General features: G+C 47.3%; 1 protein-coding gene across 5 annotated transcripts in view; it reads right to left on the reverse strand.

Annotated features, from left to right (window-relative positions):
• Window positions 1-17,745, reverse strand: part of LOC149445877 (protein unc-13 homolog B-like) — a 294,951-nt gene that overhangs the window by 108,526 nt on the left and 168,680 nt on the right. For all 5 annotated transcript variants that reach the window (XM_089653343.1, XM_089653341.1, XM_089653342.1 and 2 more), the window contains 3 exons: window positions 13,669-13,819; window positions 12,258-12,326; window positions 1,257-1,346 (listed from right to left, as the gene is read on the reverse strand). In XM_089653343.1, the coding sequence (XP_089509469.1) occupies window positions 1,257-1,346; window positions 12,258-12,326; window positions 13,669-13,819 (310 nt within the window). The remainder of the gene's footprint in view (window positions 1-1,256; window positions 1,347-12,257; window positions 12,327-13,668; window positions 13,820-17,745) is intronic.

Here is a 17,745-nt window from a genome sequence, read left to right on the forward strand (position 1 = left end):
CTTAGATCTCACACCGAAGACATGCATACAGTATTGGGCAAACGTTTTAACCTCTTGGTGCCGGCCGAACGCAAATCTGCAGCCTCCCAGCGTCTGGGCCTAGACGCCGAGCGGCCGCACATTTGCGTTCTATTGAAAAAAGACATATGCGCTGAGAGCGCGCGACCTGCGCGGTCCCAGCACACGTCCGGTACTCAGGGAAAGGTCCCGATCTCCTCTTTCGATCGGGACATCACGGCGGTCACATGACTCTAAACCCCGCCCCGCCTCCCAGCTACTGAAACCCTTAAAGGGCCGGGAGGCGCCGGCGCCAAGGGGTTAAGCAGGTTTGAAGAAATGCTGTAAAGTAAGAATGCCTTCAAAAATATATTTTGACTTCTTCAAATTCACAGACATGGCTTTTATCAGGAAGTTCATGGGAGGAGCAAGGGGTTCAAGGTTCAAGACAAACAAGGTCAAGGTAGGATCATCCAAATAATTGTCAAGGGAGCTGTCCAGCATTCCAGGTGGCTCAGCAAGAAGAAACATTGCCACTACCCGCAGAAGGCCCAGGTTCGGACCCAGGCTCTGACACAGGCCTTGCTTCGTATGAAAGGATGTGAAAACTATGTAACACGGATGGGCTATATGCCAGTTTTCGGTGACGTGGGAACGTGCAGATGGAACTGTTGGACTTGTGCTCAGCATTATTGAAATCTCAACTGCAAAACAACCTACTGGGCTTCATTGATGAACGAGAATATCTAAACCAACCAATCTCAATTAGGGTTCCTTCTGAGGTTGCTAGAGGTTTCGTGAGCTGTGGCCGACTGACCTCTCTTTTGACGATGCCTGCACTGCTCCAGGGTCATACCACTTGGTAGAACCAGGAACGTAACACCGTTGCTCATTTAACTGTCTGGAAGGGGGCATTCCTCCTGTTGGACACCAATTTAGGGGCCATTTTGTCACTGATCCCCAATTAATTGGTCTTAGCAAAGGTGCACCGAGAACTGAGCATTATTTTATGGGTTCCTCTTGGATAAGAAAGTTGAAAAAGTATCTTATAGAAGATACTTTGTGGTATCACGGATTAAACAAATTGCTTAAAATATCAAAAGTAAAAAGTGGAACTTTAAGCCCAAGTGGGGAGACAGAATTCTTCACATATCCATGTACATAGAATAAGACATACAGGGAAACCTCTTCAGACAACATTCTACATGTATTCCTATCACCCAATGATGTAACAGCGCTCTGAATACTGCATGTCTTACCTTCATTCGGAAGAACGTGATGCTGGTCAATAAATCAACAGTAGACTTCAGATCTTGTAGTCTGTCGGGACTACTGGCGGGAAAGTTGTTCTGGAACACAATAAAAAATGAGACTTAATATCCCAATGTAATCCAGACTAAAATATAATTAAATTTAATGGAAAAGTAGAGGTCAGGTCTGCGCAAAGGCCACAGAGAGCAGGACCAGAAGTAGGATGGCTACGGCAAGATTTTTACATACTGTAGATGGATGTTACCAGGCAGGTCCAAAAAGAAACTGTGATATTCAATGGTGGCTCTGGATGTCCCATTAGCAAAAAAAGCCACAATATTTTTAATAAAAGACTTTTTGGTCGCTTTTGGTCCATCTCACCATAACCTGGCTAGTTATCCTCTCCGATAAATGATCATAAAAGACAAAAGGACATTAAAATGGGCCTATAAATGTCATATAAACATACTTAGAGGGTTGGATTAAGAGTAAAGGAAGAACAGAGATATCTTGCCAAGAGAAATGGCTGCTCTAGACTACCAATGGTACTGGTCACATATATTAAGGACTTCGCATTTGGTCACATGGTTTCTGTTGCTTTGGAATAGGAGGTGATCAGCCAATGTGAACTCTGACCTGCCCCTGCAGAGATGGCATGACCAAGTACTTGGGTCAGGGTTTCTCAACTTGGGTTCCTCCAGAGTTTGCTAGGGGTTCCTTGAGCAGTGAGCAATTTCCAATTTAGTTGGACAAAGAGTAAGAGAAGAGCAAAGATGTCTTGCTAACGCAAATGGCTCCTCTAAACTCCCAATGGTACCGGTCACATATATGAAGGCCTAAGCATTTAGTCACATGGTTTCTGTTGCTTTGAAGTAGAAGGTGATCTGCCAACATGAACCCCGATCTGTCCCTGCAGAGAGAGGACCTGACCGAGCGCTTAGGCTAGAGTGTCTCAACCAGGGTTTCAGTGGAACATTAAGGTGCCTCCAAAGGTTACGAGGGGTTTATTGAGCAATGAGCAATATCTAATTTAGTTGGATAAAGAGTACAGGAACAGCCGACATATCTTTCCAAGAGAAATGGTTGCTCTAGACTCCCAGTGGCACTGATCACATTTCTCAAGGCCTAGACATTTAGTCACAAGGTTTCCGTTGTTTTGGAGTAGGAGATGATCAGCCAACGTGAACCCTAATCTGCCCCTGCAAAGAGATGACATGACTGAGTGCATAAGCCAGGGTTTCTCAACTAGGGTTCCTCCGGAGGTTTCTTGAGCAATTTCTGTCTCTCAGATAAGTTCCCACTGACACCATTGATGTTTTAGCTTTCTGTAAAGGGGGAAATCAATCCAAAGTGTAAGGGACATTCTTCCCACTGACCATCATATTAATGCATCATGAATTGTAGATATAGTAATTTTTAGTGGGGGTTCACTGAGACTGGAGAGTTATTTCAAGGGTCCCACAGTGTTGCAGCAGTGGGATATATAGAGCAGTCATTTTCTGTGGAACTCTACCTAGGGTTCCTCTACAGCAACCTTTCTCAACCTTTTCAATACAGAGGACCCCTTTGAAAAACGTTGAGGTCTCAGGGAACCCCTACTAACAATTACTATATTGATAGCTCATGATACATCAGTGTGATGGTCCATGGGAAAACTGTTCCTTACACTTATGGTTATTGAGAAAAATGACCCCCTTATAGATAGCTAAAAAGATCAATAATGTCAGTGGGAACTTATTTGAGAGGCAGAAATTACTCATTGCTCAAGGTACCCCTAGAGGAACCTCAGGGTTCCATGGACCCCTGGTTGAGAAACCTTTCTCTAGACTTCGCGAGGGGTTTCCTCAAACTTTAGTTAATTAGCCAGTGCCCATGAATCTACAGGGCCCAACACCAGTTGGCAAAACCAACAGCATGACACTAATTGTCATCTTAGCTGTCTGTAAGGATGCCATCTGTCTTACTGACAACCAATGTAAGGGGCATTTTTCCCCATTGACCTCCGATGCATTAGTTTAAATTAAGGGTTCTCCAAGACCTGAAAATTATTTTATGGTTCCTCTGGGATGAAAAGGTTGAGAAATGCTGACCAAGAGGACCATTTTCCCCAGGATATGTACTTCAGCTCTTCTGTTTATCAATTTCCGCATATCATCCGAGTACAGGTTCCTTTGTAAAGGCTCCCTGTGCATTAATAATGTATTTCTTTTTTTGGCCATTGCTACTAGAAACATTTCCACTTTCAGGAAAGTAAACTTCAACAAACATTTACATAACCCAAATACTAAACCAAAACCGGCAGGGCTCTTCTTGGGAAACGTACAGATGTCCCCGGGGCTATGTCTCTGCAGTTTCACACTTTGCTATGCTGGAGATTTATAAATCCAAGTTTTCACTTGCAACATGACATTCTATTGTAGCCAGCACAGTGCTGGTACAGAGGAATTCTATGCAGAAATAAAAGACGCTAAAAGTCACAATTATGCCATCCTACTTAAAAAGAAAAACACACTTTTAACACCTGAGCTTCTGTGATTGTCCCCCATGATAGTGACCTTCTGTCATTGTCCCCCATGATGGTGACTTTCTGAGCTTCTGTCATTGTCCCCCATGATTGTGACCACCTGAGCTTCTGTCATTGTCCCCCATAATAGTGACCTTCTGAGCTTCTGTCATTGTCCCCCATGATAGTGACCACCTGAGCTTCTGTCATTGTCCCCCATGATAGTGACCTTTTGAGCTTCTGTCATTGTCCCCCATGATGGTGAACTTCTGAGCTTCTGTCATTGTCCCCCATGATGGTGACTTTCTGACCTTCTGTCATTGTCCCCCATGATGGTGACTTTCTGAGCTTCTGTCATTGTCCCCCATGATAGTGACCACCTGAGCTTCTGTCATTGTCCCCCATGATGGTGAACCTCTGAGCTTCTGTCATTGTCCCCCATGATGGTGACTTTCTGAGCTTCTGTCATTGTCCCCCATGATAGTGACCTTCTGAGCTTCTGTCATTGTCCCCCATGATAGTGACCACCTGAGCTTCTGTCATTGTCCCCCATGATAGTGACCACCTGAGCTTCTGTCATTGTCCCCCATGATAGTGACCTTCTGAGCTTCTGTCATTGTCCCCCATGATGGTGACTTTCTGAGCTTCTGTCATTGTCCCCCATGATAGTGACCTTCTGAGCTTCTGTCATTGTCCCCCATGATAGTGACCACCTGAGCTTCTGTCATTGTCCCCCATGATAGTGACCACCTGAGCTTCTGTCATTGTCCCCCATGATAGTGACCACCTGAGCTTCTGTCATTGTCCCCCATGATAGTGACCTTCTGAGCTTCTGTCATTGTCCCCCATGATGGTGACTTTCTGAGCTTCTGTCATTGTGCCCCATGATAGTGACCTTCTGAGCTTCTGTCATTGTCCCCCATGATAGTGACCACCTGAGCTTCTGTCATTGTCCCCCATGATAGTGACCTTCTGCGCTTCGGTCATTGTCCCCCATGTCATTGTCCCCCATGATAGTGACCTTCTGAGCTTATTGTACCTCCTCTGTGACCCATCCCTGCCTCCTCCTACAGAGCTGATCTGCATAACATGCCATTGAAACAAAGCACTTGATATATTACATGTTTCAGTCCCTGGGAGAGGGTTCTCTACCTAAGAGTAGCTCATACTGCCTTTTTACCTCCAACCAGAAACCACAGCTTGTGTGCAGAGAATGCTTACAATTCAAAGTGAAGCTGCTTTGAAATTAACTTTTGCATGAATAGCAGACACCCTCGGTGCTAAATTGCACGTCTATTGAGCCTCCACGACTCATCAGTGTGTCACAGGAGGCCCTAAATAAATGGACCTCCTAGTAAGCAATACTCCATGTATAATGGGTGGTGATGCTGCCTAGATTTATACAAGTACCAATTTGTGAAGGGCTCCCAGCATCACATTGGGAAAACTCAGGCTCTGCAATAGTACAATGTTACTGCAAGGTGCCTGCAATTCCTTTTACATTGCCTTGGAAAAGTATTCATACCCCTTGAAATTTTCTACATTTTGTCTTGTTACAACCAAAAACAAAAAGGTATTTTATATGATAGACCAACACAAAGTGGCACATAATTGTGAAGTGGAAGGAAAATGATTTTCAAACTTTTTTTTTACAAATAAATCTGTGAAAAGTGTGGCGGCATTTGTATTCGGTCCCCCGGAGCCAATACTTTGTAGGACCCCCTTTCCCTGCAATTCCAGCTGCAAGTCTTTTTGGGGATGTCTCTCCCAGCTTTGCACATCTAGAGAGGGACATTTCTGCCCATTCTTTGCAGAATCGCTCAAGCTCTGCCAGATTGGATGGAGAGCGTCTGGGAACAGCAATTTTCAGGTCTGGCCACAGATTCTCCATTGGATTTCGGTCTGGACTGTGACTGGGCCATTCTAACACATGAAGATGCTTTGATTTAAACTAGTGGTCTCCAAACTGCGGTCCGAGGACCAGATATTGCCTTTTGCTTGCCTTTATCTGGCCCTTGCGGATACTTTTCCTCTCACTGATATGGGACACTATTCCACTGATGCTAGGACAATTTCTACCCTCAAAAGCTACAGTCCAGCCCCCCCAAAGTCTGAAGGACAGTAAACTGGACCTTTGTTTACAAAATTTGCAGATCCTGGTTTTAAACCACTCCATTGTAGCTCTGGCTGGATGTTTTGGGTCATTGCCCTGCTGGAAGGTGAACCTCTACCCCAGTCTCAAGTCTTTTGCAGGTTTTCTTCTAAGATTGCCCTGTGTTTGGCTCCATCCATCTTCCCATCAACTCTGACTAACTTCCCTGTCCCTGCTGAAGAAAAGTAACCCTACAACATGATTCTGCCACCACCATGTTTCACAGTGAGGATGGTGTCTTCAGGATGATGTGCAGTATTAGCTTTCCGCCAAACAAAGCGTTTGCTTTTAGGCCAAAAAGTTGAGTTTTGGTTTCATCTGACCAGAGCACCTTCTGCCACGTTTGCTGTGTCCCCCACATGGCTTCTCGTGAACTGCAAACAGGACTTCTTATGTCCTTCTTCCAACAATGGCTTTCTTCTTGCCACTCTTCCATAAAGGCCAGATTTGTGGAATGCACGACTAATAGTTGTCCTGTGGACAAATTCTCCCACCTGAGCTGTAGATCTCTGCAGCTCCTCCAGAGTCCCCATGGGCCTCTTGGCTGCTTCTCTGATGAATTCTCTCCTTGCCCGGCCTATCGGTTTAGGTGGACGGCCATGTCTTGGTAGGTTTGCAGTTGTGCCTTACTCTTTCCATTTTCGTATGATGGATTGAACAGTGCTCCGTGAGATGTTCAAAGCTTGGGATATTTTTTAAATAACCTAACCCTGCTTTAAACTTATCCACAACTTTATCCCTGACCTGTCTGGTATGTTCCTTGGCCTTTATGATGCTGTTTATTCACTAATATTCTCTAACAAACCTCTGAGGGCTTCACAGAACAGCTGTATTTATACTGAGATTACATGACACACAGGTGGACTCTATTTACTAATTAGGTGACTTCTGAAAGCAATTGGTTCCACTAGATTTTAGTTAGGGGTATCAGCGTAAAGGGGGCTGAACACAAATGCACGCCACATTTTTCAGATATGTATTTGTAAAAAATTTTGAAAACCATTTACCATTTTCCTTCCACTTCGCAACTATGTGCCACTTTGTGTTGGTCTATCACATAAAATCCCAATAAAATAAATTTTTGTTTTTGATTGCAACATGACAAAATGTGGCAAAATGTCAAGGGGTATGAATACTTTTTTCAAGGCACTGTAGATATTCTGAAACCTTCCACACAACTTCTGAAAAAAAAGAACAAAAAAGGAGGGGCTTTTTTGTTTTAAGTCAGCTTGAGTTATTGAGATATGCAAGCAACTGGCTTCTTTCCCCCACCAGAGTAGCCAAGAAGAGCCTGGAAAAAGTGGAACAGAGCCAAAAGCACCCTCTAGTGGCTTCATATATAAATACAAAATAATAACCTGCTTTCCTCTGTAAGCATTTTTTGCTACTGCTCAAAATAAATCACGGAAATAAATAAACACACTGCACCATTCATTGAGAGAGGAAGTAAAGCAGTGATTTAGCGTAAACACCAAATGCATTTTTTTTCTATATTTGTCTTTAGTTACTCATCAATGCGCATAAGTGTTGATAAACATTTCAGGCCAACTCCTTTGGAAGTCTGTACAGAACAGATGGTAAATGTTTCATTATTGAATAGGAAGACAGATTGGTTGAGGAACGGTCGAGCCTGAGCTCCAAGATCCATCCAGCGTAGTGTACCGGTCCCGCAGCTGCAGGAAAAAAGGGGGGGAAGGGTGCTCATGGGGATGTGACTGGGCAGAGGACATGCAAGAGGTGGATGAGTGCCAGGCTCCTGACTTTCTGCCTGTGTTCTCTAGCAGAATACGATGGGGCAAGTGTGGCTGGGGGGAGAACCACTGGAGCAGAAACGATGATCTCAGCGGCTAACAAGACTGATGTCCCAAAGACAAGGCAGAGATGGCTTTCCAAAACAGATCTGGGCATTTTACAGCCCCAGAACCACATCCAGCCCTTTGGCTGTCCCTGCTCAACCCTCTTGAGGTCCATCAGAAATCCCTAGATCCCTGGCCAGTCAAGATGGCGGCTGTGCATTTGCATTTGTTGGTCCACCAGTCGCCAAGAGCCAGAAGTCGCACTTCCGCCCTTTCCAAGCGGTAGTGGATATGCAGGAGTGGCCGTGCCGTCCCTCGAGTGATGTGGATGTGGGCAACAAGGATATGATGCAGATGAGGGCACATGGGGTGGTGTTGCCAGGTCCTGCTCTCCACCCCACCAGTAAGGGGTAGAGCCTATGCCCCCACTAGTTGGCCTTTACTTCTGCTTGGTGTCACACCGCCGATGTGCAGAACAGTGGAGGCAATATAAAAATATTGGACTGGCCCTCCACAACCATCCCAGTTTTTCATGTGACCCCTTGGGAAAATGAATTGCCCACCCACTTCTAAATGCTCAACTTGCAATGTACTTTTGAACCCGCTAGGAAAGTTGCAGAGGGAACTGGTTCCAGTAGAGGGACAGACGGAGGGACTTGGTTCAAGTAGAGGGACAATTGGAGGGAGTTGGTTCCAGCATAGGGACAGAAGGAGGGATTTGGTTCCAGCATAGGGATAGACGGAGGGATTTGGTTCCAGTAGAGGGATAGACGGAGGGATTTGGTTCCAGTAGAGGGACAGACTGAGGGATTTGGTTCCAGCAGAGGGACAGACGGAGGGATTTGGTTCCAGCACAGGGACAGGCATAGGGATTGGGTTCCAGTAGAGGGACAGACATAGGGATTGGGTTCCAGTAGAGGGACAGACATAGGGATTGGGTTCCAGTAGAGGGACAGACATAGGGATTGGGTTCCAGTAGAGGGACAGACGGAGGGATTTGGCTCCAGTAGAGGGACAGACGGAGGGATTTGGTTCCAGCACAGGGACAGACAGAGGGACAGGGAGACTTGGCTCCAGTAGAGGGACAGACAGAGGGATCTGTTTCCAGTAGAGGGACAGATGTAGGATCTGGTTCCAGTAGAGGGAGAGACGGAGGATCTGGTTCCATTAGAGGGACAGACAGAGGGATTTGGTTCCCAAGAAGAGTCAGTTCCCCAATACATCCCCCTCTCCCTACTGGCATGTCACAGCCCCCACTTCTTCTTCTGGAAAAGTCTTTGCTGGCCCAGCTCCGCGACCCCTTATCACATAAGAAGTTATAGACTGGGGACAGGGTCTCTTTTAAAGGTAACATTCATGTTTTTGTGTGCTCTGTCTGTAATTGCGGTTTTTACTTTTCCTGCTGTCCCCATTGAGGAAGGTGAAGCCGCCATGCACATGGGGTGTGCAGGCAACAAAGCGAGCTGTGGTATGCAACATAAAGCAAAAATCAAACAGACACATTCCCTTTCATGATGGCTCATCTATTATGAATGTAAAGCTTCACATCACACGGCATTGTCAGGCTCCCCTGTGGCCTTGTTCTCAGTGAAGGACGACTCTGGGGGGATGCAGGATGGGATATGGGCGAGATGTGATAAGGGGGATCAAAGTATCATTGTTGTGTGAGATTGGTGCAGGCACCAGGTATGAACACTCCTCCATCCTCCATTATTAATCCTGTCCCTGAACCAGTGGCCCATGTAAGTTACCTCTAGGCGGGGAAAGTGAGTGCTTATACCAATTAGAATCTCATATTTTCACCAGTTTACCATTTTTCCAAAAAAACACATGAAAACCGTCTTCAAGAGACTCTCTCACTTTGCCCATGGGGAAGCATTGCCCGGGGTTCTCCTGGCACCAAGGGTGGGCAGTCCTGCTGATAGCAAAGCTCATGCGCTCGGCTAATTGGAAGCTCTAGATGTAACTCAACATTGTGTGTGTCAGACTGCTGCAGAGAGACCACTGCTTCCCCACAGAGAAAACAGCCACAGTCTAAGTAGAAAAGCCTGTCCACTGCCAGTATGCTGGAGAGAAGTACCCTTGCTTGTGTGGAAGCAGTGGTCTCTATGCAAAGCTCTGACACTCCCCTGCTGAGTCAGAGCTGGAGCTCTCCAGTCCAAAAGGAGCTGTGATGACGTTACACATAGGCTCCCATGGCCCAGCCATTGTCAGCTCTCCCTCCTTTCCCCTGCAGCAGCCGCAGCTCGCTGTCACAGGAGAGACCAAGTTGCAGGATCATGTGAGCGGAGTGAAAAAAAGTATAGAGATCTTTTTTTTACAGCGTGTAGGCAGAATGGGAGAAGGGGACACTTTTTAAAATAGTATGGGGCACAAATCCAACGTTTTGTGTCTGTATTCTAACTCAGCAGTGTGTTTGTCGAATCTCTGCAGAGAGACCACTGCTTCCCCACAGAGAAAGCAGCCACAATCTAGGCCAAACAGCCCGGCTGCTGCCAGCATGCTACAGAGTAGGGCCCTTGCTTGTGTGGAAGCAGTGGCCTCTTTGCAAAGGTCTAACAAGCCACCCTGCTGAGTCACAGCTAAAGCTCTCCAGGTCTGACTCAGCAGCGAACATATCTGACCTCTGCAGAGAGACCACTGCTTCCACACAGAGTAAGCAGCCACAGTCTAAGTAGAAAAGCCTGGCTGCTGCCAGCATGCTACATGGAAGGGCCCTTTCTGGCCCTGCTGAGCTAAAGCTCCCCAGGTCTGACCTCTGCAACAAGACCACTACTTCTGCACAGAGAAAACAGCCACAGCCTAAGTAGAAAAGTTTGGCTGCTGCCAGCATGCTATAGAGAAGGGTCTTTGCTGACCCTGCTGAGACTGAGCTAAAGCTCTCCAGGTCTGACCTCTGCAAAGAGACCACTGCTTCCACACAGAGAAAACAGCCACAGTCTATGTAGAAAAGCCTGGCTGCTGCCAGCATGCTACATGGAAGGGACCTTGCTGGCCCTGCTGAGACTGAGCTAAGCTCTCCAGGTCTGACCTCTGCAAAGAGACCACTGCTTCCACACAGAAAAAACAGCCACAGTCTAATTAGAAAAGCCTGGCTGCTGCCAGCATGCTATAGAGTAGGGCCTTTGGTGACCCTGCTGAGACTGAGCTAAAGCTCTCCAGGTCTGACCTCTGCAGAGAGACCACTGCTTCCACACAGAGAAAACAGCCACAGTCTAAGTAGACAAGTCTGGCTGCTCCCAGCATGCTATCTGGAAGGGCCCTTGCTGGCCCTGCTGAGACTGAGCTAAAGCTCTCAAGGTTTGACCTCTGCAAAGAGACCACTGCTTCCACACAGAGAAAACAGCCACAGTCTAATTAGAAAAGCCTTACTGCTGCCAGCATGCTATAGAGTAGGGCCTTTGGTGACCCTGCTAAGTCAGAGCTAGCTCTCCAGGTCTGACCTCTGCAGAGAGACCACTGCTTCCACACAGAGAAAACAGCCACAGTCTAAGTAGAAAAGTCTGGCTGCTCCCAGCATGCTATATGGAAGGGCCCTAGCTGGCCCTGCTGAGACTGAGCAAAAATTCTCCAGGTCTGACCTCTGCAAAGAGACCACTGCTTCCACACAGAGAAAACAGCCACAGTCTAATTAGAAAAGCCTCACTGCTGCCAGCATGCTATAGAGTAGGGCCTTTGGTGACCCTGCTAAGTCAGAGCTAGCTCTCCAGGTCTGACCCAGCAGCAGATATGTCTGACCTCTGCACAGAGACCACTGCTTCCACACAAAGCAAAGCTCCTTCCCTGAATGCTGGCAGGACATAGACTTTTCTATTCAGGCTGTTGCTGCTTTCTAAAGGAAGAATTGTAGGATTTTTCTACATGGTTTTGATGGACTTGGAATGTATGTAGCGGATTTAGAATCAGACACCATAATCACTCCACTGTGTGCCTCTCTGAAACTAGACCTTGCAGCCGGGGCTTGATCTCGGAGAGCACATGGCGTTCGCTATACCTTTCAATCAGACCGCCTCAATGACCAGGCACTCCCGCTGGAAATATGGAAAGTGTCGAGGATTACACCGGCGGGTGAACCTAGCTTCAGAGAGGCACACAGACATGAATTGTCTGGCTAATGAAGGCATTTTGTGGCCTCTGCTCTTACGCTGGTACTTTAAAAAAGTTGAACGTGACTGAGAAGTCGATTTTGAAGCCTCTGATACGTCTCTTTAATCCAGGAGACGATTTTCTCCCTTTCAGGAAGTGTAATGAAGCGATATGACAGGTTATAGTTAGGTTGGAGTAACTCCCATTTCTATAATTACCAGCGGGCCCCCTGTCATCAATAGCGGTGCCTCTGGTAATGTCAGAGCGGGCGCGGTTTTGTATCGCACGCTAATCACAGGTTCTGTTCTCCCCTGGCGGATCCTCCGAGCCCCCGATTGTACATCTTCTTCCAGGAGATAGTTAATTACACGGAGGAGCCGGGAGGATTCAGCCATTGCCGCTCAGCGGGATTACAGGGAGCGCTGGCAGTCTGCAATCATCTCTTTGTGTTTGCTGCTATTTCTGAACTCACCCTGTACATGGAGAGATCGATCCGCAGAGAATTGTGCAGCTGATCCAGGAGCTTCACGAAGCGTTCTTTCTGTACGGAGAAAACGTACAAGAGTTCAATGAAGGGCAGGGAGCAGGAAAACGCATGGTACGGAGGGCGCACAACAAGTGGGGGGGGAGGGCGGGGAGCAGGAAAACGCATGGTACGGAGGGTGCACAACAAGTGGGGGGGGGGGGCAGGGAGCAGGAAAACGCATGGTACGGAGGGCGCACAACAAGTGGGGGGGGGGGCGGGGAGCAAGAAAACGCATGATACGGAGGGCGCACAACAAGTGGGGGGGGGGAGGGAGGGAGCAGGAAAACGCATGGTACGGAGGGTGCACAACAAGTGGGGGGGAGGGCGGGGAGCAGGAAAACGCATGGTACGGAGGGTGCAAAACAAGTGGGGGGGAGGGCGGTGAGCAGGAAAACGCATGGTACGGAGGGTGCACAACAAGTGGGGGGGAGGGTGGTGAGCAGGAAAACGCATGGTACGGAGGGTGCACAACAAGTGGGGGGGAGGGCGGGGAGCAGGAAACCGCATGGTACGGAGGGTGCACAACAAGTGGGGGGGAGGGCGGGGAGCAGGAAAACGCATGGTACGGAGGGTGCACAACAAGTGAAGAGGGGGAGGGGAGGGCCAACAACAAGGGGGGGAGAGGGCGGGGAGAAGGAAAACGCATGATACGGAGGGCGCACAACAAGTGGGGGAGGGCGGGGAGCAGGAAAACGCATGGTTCGGAGGGCACACAACAAGTGGCGGGAGGGCGGACAACAAGTGGGGGGGGGGGGGGGCAGGGAGCAGGAAATCACATGGTACGGAGAGCGCACAACAAGTGTGGGGGGGGGGGCGGGGAGCAGGAAACCACATGGTACGGAGAGCGCACAACAAGTGGGGGGGGGGGGTGCACAACAAGTAGGGAGGAGGGCGGACAACAAGAGGGGGAGGAGGGCAGACAACAAGTGGGGGAGGAGGGCGCACAACAAGTGGGGGAGGAGGGCGCACAACAAGTGGGGGAGGAGGGCGCACAACAAGTGGGGGAGGAGGGCGCACAACAAGTGGGGGAGGAGGGCGCACAACAAGTGGGGGAGGAGGGCGCACAACAATTGGGGGAGGAGGGCGCACAACAATTGGGGGAGGAGGGCGCACAACAAGTGGAGGAGGAGGGCGCACAACAAGTGGAGGAGGAGGGCGCACAACAAGTGGGGGAGGAGGGCGCACAACAAGTGGGGGAGGAGGGCGCACAACAAGTGGGGGAGGAGGGCGCACAACAAGTGGGGGAGGAGGGCGCACAACAAGTGGGGGAGGAGGGCGCACAACAATTGGGGGAGGAGGGCGCACAACAAGTGGAGGAGGAGGGCGCACAACAAGTGCGGGGGGGGTTGGAACTCACCCCGAAGTTGGAGGCCGAGAAGCGGTCAGAGGCGGACACGTTGGTGGAGGCAGTGGTGTGAGCGTAGTAGGCATTGATATTGGCAAGTAAGGTGCTCATGACGGCTGGGACGCCGGGACACATGTACTTCGAGGACAGGCAGGCAAAGTGCCTAGAGGGGGAAAAAAAAAAAAAAAAAGATGTTTTACGTCTCACATAACATCGAGTTCAATCAAAAAGAGTTACACACACTGGGGCAGCTGTGCATGGTAACCAATCAGCTTCTAGCTTACATTTTCAAAGCTTAACCGAACAAGCTGAAGCTAGAAGCTGATTGGTTCTATGCAGAACTGCTCTAGTTTTAATAAATCCTCCCCTCCTCTCCCTTTTATCATCAGAACTCTAAATCCATAGGAAGGCAAAACCATTCTCATATACAGTGTGCTCCGATCTGTCCAAACTGCAGCCTGGGAGTTGGACGCAGCCCTTTGCTTGCCCCTGTCTGGCCCTTGAGACACTATTTACCCAACTTACACCAATGATGAGGCACCATTCTTCTCACTGACACCATCGATGGGGCATTATTCCTCCCACTGACACTGCTGATGGGTCACTATTCCTCCTACTGATACCAAACATGGGGCACTATTCCTCCCACTGACACCAATGATGGGCCACTATTCCTCCCACTGACACCATTGATGGGCCACTATTCCTCCCACTGACACCATTGATGGGCCACTATTCCTCCCACTGACACTGTTCATGGGGTACTATTCCTCCCAGTGATACTGTCGGTGGGGCACTATTCCTCCCACTGACACCATCGATGGGTCACTATTCCTCCCACTGACACTAGTGATGGGTCACTATTCCTCCCACTGATACCAAACATGGGGCACTATTCCTCCCACTGACACCATTGTTGGGGCACTATTCCTCCCACTGACACCAATGATGGGGCATTATTCCTCCCACTGACACCAATGATGGGGCATTATTCCTCTCAGTGACACCGTTGATGGGGTACTATTCCTCCCAGTGATACTGTCGGCGGGGCACTATTGCTCCCACTGTTACCGATGGGGCACTATTCCTCCCATTGATACCAACCATAGCGTACTGATCCTCCTTTTAAAACCACACACAGATACCGGTATATATATATATATATACACATACTTACCGGTATACAGATATATACACATACCTATATATAGATATATATATATACATACATACACACAAACACACATTATATATATACATACATATACACACACACACACATATTTATACACACTACATGTTGAAATGCGTTTCTTATATACATTACAAAATATATGAAAAATATTTTTAAAAATAGATTTATTTTAAATATATTCTTCAGATTTTTTTAACATATAAAAAAGTCATAACATATTTTTACATATATATGTGAATGCATTCCAAAAATGTAGATTTGTATATTTGAAACGTATTTTTAAAAATATTTTTCATATAATTTTGTAATAAAAATGCATTTCAAATATGGGTATATTCCATATGGGTATGGTCACGTGACGGGTCCCAGGGTTGTAAGACGCCAGAACCTGCAATGCAGCTACACTTAGAGGTCCAATTATAAAACATTTGTTGCACAAATGTCAGAACTATTCATGCAAACTGAACTAAATTTCACCGTATTTTTTCTGATAGATTCATCATCTTCTGAAATAACTGAGAAGATATACTATACTCTGGCCACTAAAAATGTGCAGTGAAATGTCATTCAGTTTACAGGAATGTTTCTGGCATTCATGGAAGAAATGTTTTATAAACAGACCCCTTAGACAGTATTTCCCAAAAGATGGAAGACAAGACGCCAAAGATGAGGCCGGAGCACAGCTACTTTTGAAGGCTCCTATTCCATTAGCGCCCATCCACTTTTTGTTGGGCCTGCCTCTTTTTCATGCCTCTCCAAATTTTCCAGAAAACTTTCCTCCCACATTTTAACGGCGGCCAGGAGAACCAATTCCATGCATTGGCTTTTTTACTACGCCTCCTACGTGATCGGAATTGGCGAAGGTTGTAACGGAGATCAGAAGAATGGAGGACCTCGCTGCTTTGCATGCTAATTCTGTTCCCACTTTTGAAGCAGTTTGGGAACCGTGGGACACTTCCAACTCCGACTTGTCTACTCCATTGTCTCATCGATGAGCCTATTTCTCTGTGTTTGTTACAGCGTGTTTCTATGCAACTCTGTTTGTTGTAAACGTTTAAAAATCAACAAAAAGTAAATTATTAAAAAAAACAAGAAAAAAAGATGAAGACGGAGCAAAAGACACCTGAAAATGTATTTCAAGTTCTGCAGCTTTTTGGGAAAAGTGGTGAGCCCGTCACATTCAAATGTATTTTTTCCAGTAAAAGTGGAATTTTTCTTCAAAACACAATTCTGGGCTCAACCTGCTGCCACCTCCACAGTGCTGCAACCACAAGTGTGTGGTTTACTTTCTTTCAGATGTCTTTATGGTGGTCATGTGACATACAGGGTCCTCTTTGGATCTTCTCCAGCCACTGGCTGGTCCTCAATGATGCTGAGAGCAAGGCTAACGGAATGCCCCTCAAGGGGAAGGTCTATGACGCCCTGTCCTCAGTCTTACAGATTAGGTGATGCTGGGTGTCATTAAACATAGAAGACCGGGGACATCTAGTGATGGAAAGGCATTAAAGCAGGGACAGAACCACAGAGAGCATTGCTAATGGGATGCCCCTCAAGGGAGAGGTTCAAGATGCCCTGTGTTCAGTTTTCCAGGTTAAATGATGCTGGGCATCATTCAACTAAGAAGACTGAAGACATCTAGTGATGGAAAGGAACACAGAGATAGAATCACAGTGAGTATTGCTAACAGAATCCCTTTCAAGGGGCGGGTCCATGACTACCTTTCCTCAATCTTCCAGATTAAGTAATGTTAGGCATCATTCAACTTAGAAGACTGAGGACATCGAGTGGTGGACAGGAATTAACAAGGAGACATTACTATTGTAATGGGATTCTCCTCAAGGAGCGGGTCCATGACGCCTTGTGCTTAGTCTTCCAGGTTTAATGATGCTGGGTGTCACACAACTTAGAAGACTGAGGACATATAGTGGTGATAACGAATGAACACAGGGACTCCAGTTTAGTGAGTATTGCTAATGGGAAGCCCCTCAAGGAGCAGGTCCATGACACCCTGTGCTCAGTCTTTTAGGTTATATGATGCTGGGTGCCACTCAACTTAGAAGACTGAGGACATCGAGTGGTGGACAGGAATTAACAAGGAGACATTACTATTGTAATGGGATTCCCCTCAAGGAGCGGGTCCATGACGCCCTATGCTCAGTCTTACAGGTTAAATGATGCTGGGCGTCATTTGACTAAGACGACTGAGATACAAATAGTGATGAAAAGGAATTAACACAGGGATAGTACAGCAGTGAGTATTGCTAACAGAATCCCATTCAAGAGGCGGGTCCATGACTTCCTTTCCTCAATCTTCCAGGATAAGTAATGTTAGGCATCATTCAACTTGGAAGACTGAGGACATCTAGCGGTGGACAGGAATTAACAAGGAGACATTACTATTGTAATGGGATTCCCCTCAAGGGGAGGGTCCATGATGCCCTGTGCTCAGTCTTCCAGGTTAAAGGATGCTGGGTGTCACAACTTAGAAGACTGAGGACATTTAGTGCTGATAACGAATTAACACAGGGAGTCCAGTTTAGTGAGTATTACTAATGGGAAGCCCCTCAAGGAGTTGGTCCATGACGCCCTGTGTTCAGTCTTCCAGGTTAAATGATGCTGGGCGTCAATCGACTAAGAAGACTGAGGACATCTAGTGATGAAAAGGAATTAACACAGGGATAGTACTGCAGTGAGTATTGCTAACAGAATCCCTTTCAAGGGGCGGGTCCATGACTACCTTTCCTCAATCTTCCAGGTTAAATGATGCTGGGCATCATTAAACTTAGAGGAATGAGGTCATCTAGTGGTGGACAGGAATTAACAAGGAAATATTACTATTGTAATGGGATTCCCCTCAAAGGGAGGGTCCATGACGCCCTGTGCTCAGTCTTCCA

This window comes from Staurois parvus, unplaced genomic scaffold (assembly GCF_062004578.1).
Source record: "Staurois parvus isolate SC_StPar_1 unplaced genomic scaffold, SC_StPar_1.0 ptg000706l, whole genome shotgun sequence".
Classification (NCBI taxonomy): domain Eukaryota; kingdom Metazoa; phylum Chordata; class Amphibia; order Anura; family Ranidae; genus Staurois; species Staurois parvus.